Here is a 7,827-nt window from a genome sequence, read left to right on the forward strand (position 1 = left end):
GGCCTGTCTGCTGTCTGCTGTCTGTGACCGGGGTGCATGGCTCAGCACTTTCTAAGAACAGTCTTTCCCTTTTAGAGGACACGGAATGCTCTGGAAATTCCACAGAGTGCACCACTTACCTTTTTCAGGGACTGAGTCCTCTTAGCTACACTGAGAGGTGCACAGGTGCGTCTCAGGCAGTGACCCCTGACCTTAAAGGTCACGCAAGGAACAAGTGTGGTAGCTGTGCTGAGTCAGGGTAATTACATTGGAAAGAGAAGAGTCCAAATCAGAGACAGTGATTTAAGACACACCAGAGAGTGAGTGAACGGTTCTGATATTTAGTGTCATAAACATATTGCCAACTGTGAAATTATTTAAAATTTATAACAGGTAGTTTTGTAGATGAATGTATTTGAGTGTAAGTATACTTTCTTGTGAAAATCAATAAAAATGTGGAACAGACTCCTTCCTCAGAATGAAATCACCATGAATTGCTAGAGGTTGCTAGAATTCAGTGGTTTAATTGTATACTCACTGAACTCTTTCAACATAATTTAATGTGCTGTGTTCTAAATGATCAACTTTACCAGAGGAGCGCGCCAGTGAGCTAGATTGGCGCATATAGCAGGTTGTCCGCCGGTGACGTCATGTTTAAACTAACCCAGTTCCCTAGAGTCATACATTGGCTGATCCTTGCCCCTGTGAGCACATACAGCAGATCTGATTGGTTCGCTGGGATGTCATTGAGCCATGTTATTCATTCGGTTACAGGTTGGATGCTCCAGGACAAATAACGTAAGGCAGGCAGGCAGGCAGGCAGGGGCAACGGCAACTGAGTAGCAAGTCTGAAGTTTCACCCTTCGCGGCAACGTTTGTAACTTTTTAGCCCATGGGCGCAGTGGGGTTTGCGTGTGCATTCTATAACATACACTTACCGAGGATTACTTTAAATGTTCACTAACTTTTGTTTGGCAAAGAATTGACGTGGCCAGGGCTCCCAATTACAGGCTAACGTTACTTTGTTCTTGATCTTATTTATTTATGGCGACTTACAAGAAGTTGGAGGAGAAGTTTATTTGAAACTTTAACACAAACGCGTGCATTCTGGAGGACGATATAAAGGGGAAAATACCCAAATCAGCTTCGTGGACATATTTCATTGATTCAAAGGGGAAATTTAACCGATCGTCGCCCAGACCGTGTGGCTCTCCGATGCCTCACGGCATTGTTCTGCCTGGAGTGGGCATGCAAGCTTTACTTCTCATCGCCTAAGGAATGCTCCAGTCGCAAATCTGGCGGAATTAAACGTAACTTTTGGATTTATTTTCTGGGCGGAATTTCTTTGAAGTGGCTGAAATGGATATTACCGTGTCAGAACTGATGGCGAACTTCATGGACACCCCGTTGGTGGTCTGGGTAAGACAATGCGCTGAGCTCGCTAATTTTAAGAGACAATGTGTACCCACTTTAGAGACCAGTTTCAAGCGATCGCCTACTTCGTTATAAAGTTGACTTGAACACCTGCACATTTTTTTTGCCAACCCAACGCGTTTTCTGCTGATTAGATCATATTACCCAGCGTTCTCTGACAATAACTTACTACACTGAAGCCCCAGGCTAGCCTAAGTAACCTGCACCAATGTAACTTTTGATAAATATAACAAAAAGTAGCAGCAGTGTATCAAAAGATAACATTTAACTATACTATGCCATTGTTCACTGATGTAAATATAACCTCAACTAAACTAGATGTATGTATACAAGTTGTCTTGACCAACACATGTTGGTAGACTAGTGACCAACCTTTAACTGCAGAATATAGCATATCCGACCTAGGGAAATGGCCCGTTTACATGAACAGAGATCCCCATTAAGGAAACGTGTAAAAGGACTAGCGCATTAAACTGTCAACCGCCTCCACCCATTACTTACTCAAGCCTGGCACATCAAAGGTACAGTGTGCTCAGGTACAACCTACCCCCTCCAAGGTCCCAACAGATCAATGAAGCCTAGTAAACTCAGCAGGAAGTATACGTGTCAGAAAAATAGATGAAAAATGACCTGCAGTCTAAGCACTTGGTAGGCCTTAGGCAAGCAGTCCCGTTTAGGCCAGTGGAAAACCTTCTGTGCAAATCAAACTAGCTGTACTTGGATTTTCTCACATGGCGCTTGTGCGTCTGTGGTCATGTGGTGTTAAGAGGAAGTGTGAAAGTCCTAGGAAGGAATATTGGGCGGTTTACTATGATGGTTGAACTGTAAGCGGTGGATTAAAAAAGGAGTCGGCGTGAGTAGTGTGCCACTGCCTACCTATCTTCACCGCTGTCTGAGATGCGGCCGGGTAGCACCCTGCCAGGGGGTGAGAGGAACCTGCGGCATTCCCATGACCCCCTCACCCTGACCCCATGTCCTGTTTGTCTGACCGGCCCAGCACTAGTTCCTTATTTTCTCCCGGCCTTTGTGTTCGGCACTTGTTGTGGCCTCCTGTAGTCTTCTCACACTTCCAGACACACACTCCCGCTGACCGTCATGTCTTAACCAAAACTGCCCTCTCTATCTGACTCTAGGGTAACTAAACTGCCCTGTCTATCTGACTCTAGGGCAACTAAACTGACCTGTCTATAGGGCAACTAAACTGCCCTGTCTATCTGACTCCAGGGCAACTAAACTGCCCTCTCTATCTGACTCTAGGGCAACTAAACTGCCCTATCTTTCTGACTCTAGGGTAACTTCTGTTCCACCACTCTGACCATTTTTTTTCTCTCCAATCCAATGAAGCGAAATTGCCATGCCCATAGTACCAGGTTATCTCCTCAGTTGAGTTCTCAAACCATAAGAAACAAGGTCTGTTGTCCACCACAGGTAGACAGCACAATCTAGAGGCAGTTAACATTCTGCCTTGATTGTGGTGAGAGTGAGGATGCAAAAATGGCAGGGCTGTCTTCAGATCAAAGATCAGAAGCTTGGCGTTGATCCAGCCTACCATCGTGGCATTCTGTATGACATGGCATTAGCAGAAGGGTGGCTTTCTTCACATTAATTGGGCTGCTCACAGAAGCACTGCCTCATACATGGACTCAAACTGAGGTGTACTGATTGTCATCTCCTGTATAGTTCAGTTATGTCAAAGCGATTTAGAGACGGTTTCTGCTATATTCTATACAACATCCTGTTTGCACTCAACTCTGGTCCACGCTGTGTGTAGAACGTAGGCCTGCTTCAGAGTGCTAGAAGGACCAGAGGCCTCCTCCATCTGAGCGTTAACCTACCACAGATACTCGGAGAGATTTCAACGACACAGGAAACAAAACAAAATCATTCTCCGTATCAGTCACTTGACACTTACTATTAGACACACACACACACACACACACACACACACACAACCCCATCACATGCACTTAAGAAAGCCCGGGAGATCCCCACTGGGAAAATTCAAAATCAGTGTAGAATGGAGAACTGAGTACTGTAATAGGAATGTGTCATTTGGAAAGGAACTGCACATAACTACTTTCTTTTCCTCCTCTAACTCTCTGCAGGTGAAGACCTTTGGACCACTTGGAACCGGGACGGAGGATAAACTCTCTATGTTCATGGACCTAGTAGACGGGGTCTTCCTGCATAAGATCATGACACACGTGTAAGTGGATATAGATGAACAAGTGTGTGTGTGTGTGTGTGGTGCTGGGGGCTTACTGAGCAGCTGTTGCGCATCCTCAGCGTGTCTGTATGTGAAACCACATCCTGGCGTTCCCCTGACTCGGGCATATCCGACTAGAGCAGAGATACCTTTTCACAGAATACGCCAGTCGTGCTTCAGCAGAGATACACACTGTAGCTGCATCTCTCTCTCTCTCTCTCCCTTTCTCTCTCCCTCTTTCTCTCTCCATCCCTCTCTATCTTTCTCTCTCCCTCTTTCTCCCTCTTTCTCTCCACATCCCTCTCTCTCTTTCTATCTCTCTTTCCCTCTCTCTCTCCTGCTCTCTCTCTCTCCCTTTCTCTCTCTTTCTCTCTCCCTCTTTCTCTCTCCATCCCTCTCTATCTTTCTCTCTCCCTCTTTCTCCCTCTTTCTCTCCACATCCCTCTCTCTCTTTCTATCTCTCTTTCCCTCTCTCTCTCCTGCTCCCTCTCTCTCTCTCTCTTTCTCTCTCTCTTTCTATCTCTCTCCCCCTCCATAAAGGAATGTGTGGGGAGTTCAAGATACTCTGAATTGAATTATGGAGTTGAGTGTCGTCTCCTCTTTGTGTGAGGGTGTTTGTGTGTATCAATCTCCTTACTTGCATTAATGTCTGTGTGTGGGCGTGTAAACCCCCTTAGACTGTGGAGCCTTTCACTTCATGGATGTTAAATATCATTGTGAAAGCAGTGAGAACTAGTGTGGCCCTCCCAAAGTCAGTGTGGGGGCCCCCAGCGCCGTCTGAATGCGCTCCATTGATGAAGGGGGCAGCGGTGCTCTTTCCTCCCCTCAGACCCAGTCAGTCTGACTGGAGGCCTCACTCTGCGGGTTTCGCTCAACCTGAGGTAACAAACACTTCCTGTAACCTCAAGAGGCTGTGCCTTGCATGTGTGTGTGCCAGAGTTGGAGACTCGGAGAGCAGTTTTTCACACACAGTTTTCTGGAAAGGTTAATGCTTCAGTTCAGAATATGATGCACACAAAACCGTGCTTGACCATTTCTTTTGTTGTTGCTTTTTTTTTTTTTTCTTTTGAAAGGTCAGGTGTGTTGATGCTGTGGTGCGTTAAATACTAGCGGTGTCGGCCATCTTGTTTCTGTCAGTGTGTGTTTCATTGGTGCCGGTTGAGGGCCTGCTGTCACCCTACTCTTGTGCCTAGCAGAAACTCTGTGAGGAGAACAAAAGCCTCAGATTACACCCACGCCTCTCCTCGCCTCTCCTCGCCTCTCCTCTCTCCGCCTCTTCTCTCCCAAGGCAACACACAGCCAGTTTAGGGAGTTTAGGGAGTTAAGACGCACATTTCAGATGCTTGTCTGCATGAACAGTTATCCTTTGCCCCTCTCTCTCTCTTTCATTTTCACTCTCTCTCTCTCTCGCTCTCTCTTCTGCTCTCTCTCTCTTGCATTTTCACTCTCTCGCTCTCTTTTGCTCTCTCCCCCCCCCCCCCCCTCTTCCTCCCCCATGGCCTGCGTCTGTCTCTTTTGTGCTCCCCCCAGCTGTGCTAACCGTAGCGGCCCCTTTCTCTCTCCTCCTCCTCCCCCTCCTCCTCACCTCCCCTCTCTCACCACCCCTCCTCCCTCAGTGCTGTCCTTTAGCCCACTTTCCCCCCTGTGCCCCTGCCCCTGTGCTTTAATGACGACCTAAAGTGTGTGTGTGTGTGTGTGTGTGTGTGTGTGTGTGTGTGTGTGTGTGTGTCTGACCAGTGAAGGGAATGTTATTAAAAGGCTGTGGAGAGAAAACAAAAAGTGGAGACACTGCAGCTGAAACAATGGCATTTGTGTGTGTGTGTGTGTGTGTGTGTGTGTGTGTGGCATGTCTCAGTCACAGCACCCAGGTCACTTCCCACCCTAATCTTCACTCAGTCCAAGCCCTTTTCTGCTCCCCCAGAGAACTGTGTGTGTGTGTGTTATGTGAACGTGTCTCTGTGTCCTCAAGCATCTTTTAGGATAGACTGTTAGATTGAAGCCGTGCTCTATGCTGCTCTATGCTGTGTGTGTGTGAGTGTGACTCGGCCTGGTGATGGGCCTGTTTGCTGAGATGAACGTCAGGTTTCCTGGTCATGTAGCAGCGTGGTGTCCATAGCCTCTGGGCTGCTCTGGTGGGGCCAGGGAATCTGGAGACAAACCCTCCGTAAGGCGCTATACACTCCCAGTGTGCAGGCCTGAGGAATGGGCTCCCCATAGGGCCAACAGGCTGCAGAAATGAGAGCGGGAGAAAAAGTGAGAGAGAGAGAGAGAGAGAGGGAGGAAGGGAGAGAGAGAGAGAGGGAGAGAAAGAGAAAGAGAAAGAGAAAGAGAAAGAGAGGGAGAGAGGGAGGGAGGGAGAGAGAGAGAGAGAGAGAGAGGGAGAGAAAGAGAAAGAGAAAGAGAGGGAGAGGGGGAGAGAGAGAGAGAGGGAGGGAGAGAAAGAGAGAGAGAAAGAGAGAGAGGGAGAGGGAGAGGGAGAGGGAGAGAAAGCGAGGGGGAGAGGGAGAGCGAGTTGGCAGACTGAAGAGTGGTGTAGGTAGGGTGAGGGAGCAGTGAAGGAATAGTTTGGAGAGGGCACAGAGGAGCTGGCACCACTTGTGTAACAGGGAAGAAAAACCAAAAGCCCCTCATTCCCATAGCCGTACATTCACTCAGACCCCCTAACTACCACACACACACACACACACACACGCACACACACACACACAGACATACAGAGAGACAGATAAACACAACAGTCAAAGGAATTCTGTGCCAAACTGGCAGCCATTGCATGTCTAGGCACAAAACATATGCAAATGAAGGGACTAATGCCTGTTTGAGACGCAACTCTCTACCGGACTTACCGACACACACACACACACACACACACACACACACACACACACACTCACTCACACTCCCCAAGGACCATGTTTGTTTACACAAGTCATTGTTTATTAGGGTGTGTGTGTGTGTGTGTGTGTGTGTGTGTGTGTGTGTGTGTGTGTGTGTGTGTGTGTGTGTGTCTTTTGTGTATTTGACCTAAAATGATTGCAATGCATAGTTGTCTTGTCTGTCTTTTGTGTTGGTTCATGTCGTTCTTGAAGGAACTCAACTTAAACACAATTTTCCTTTTGCATACTTTCAGAGACCCCAATCCAACTAACCAGCGTGTGCACAAAAATGTCAACAACGACATCAACCTCAGGATACAGAACCTCAACATCGTCATCCGACACATCAAGCACTACTATCAGGTAGGACTCTCTCACACACACACACACACACACATCACATAGATGCTCGCACACACACACACACACTTCCTGTCTCTTGTGATGCACTCCATTTTCCCGGTTGCTTTGAATAAGGTGTCACGCATATGCCCTTTGAATTTATACACTGGGGTTATTGTGTGTGCACACACACACACACACACACACACACACACACACACACACAGACAGACAGACTTTATTCTGTACCTCGCCACCCCATACTACAGCGAACACTACCATACTACAGTAATAACATGATTATAAGTGTGAAGGGTGAAATTGTCAGTCATCTGTGTGTGTGTGTGTGTGTGTGTGTGTGTGTGTGTGCGTGTGTGTGTGTGTTTGTCTGTGTGTGTCTGAAAGTAATTGCAATGTTGATCCTGGTGAGCAGACAGCAGCTGGCGTCTACATGTCCATATTTCGACCAGGAGTGTTAGTGGGGATTAGGCACGACTACTGCGTGTGTGTGTGTGTGTGTGTGTGTGTATGTGTGTGTGTGTGTGTGTGTGTGTGTGTGTGTGTGTTTGGTGTCTTCCTTCCGAGTCGAATATCCAACCACACATCTGCTCCTTCGTTCAGTGTCATTTCTGTCTTAAACTTTCCCAGGACCTTAAACAATATCATCCTCAACCCACTTCACTCTAAATGGCTCCCAAGCTTCCTCCTCTCCTGCTCACGATCACTGGCCTCATCTGACACGTGTTAAGCACAGTATGGATCACTAAGCTATTTACTGAACTCTTACTCCTCAAATGAATCCAGATCATCCCTGCACACAAATCCAGCCGGTGGTCTGAAAGCGTGTGTGTGTGTGTGTCTGTGTGTGTGTGTGTGTGTGTGTGTGTGTGTGTGTGTGTGTGTGTGTGTGTGTGTGTGTGTGTGTGTGTGTGTGTGTGTGTGTGTGTGTGTTTTATAGCTCTTAATGATAGTAATTTTAAAGCTAAGGGA

The 7,827-nt window shown here is 47.3% G+C and overlaps 1 protein-coding gene across 1 annotated transcript in view; it reads left to right on the plus strand.

Moving 5' to 3' along the window:
• Positions 1–1,338: 1,338 nt before the first annotated feature.
• The window catches only part of ccdc88c (coiled-coil domain containing 88C), a gene marked incomplete at its 5' end in the record, with an annotated part of 64,019 nt that continues 57,530 nt past the window's right edge, over positions 1,339–7,827 (plus strand). Inside the window, 3 exon segments of the mRNA XM_080850254.1 lie at positions 1,339–1,398; positions 3,519–3,619; positions 6,750–6,858. Of these exon segments, the coding sequence (XP_080706380.1) occupies positions 1,339–1,398; positions 3,519–3,619; positions 6,750–6,858 (270 nt within the window).

Source organism: Sprattus sprattus, assembly GCF_963457725.1.
Source record: "Sprattus sprattus genome assembly, chromosome: 13".
Lineage (NCBI taxonomy): Eukaryota > Metazoa > Chordata > Actinopteri > Clupeiformes > Clupeidae > Sprattus > Sprattus sprattus.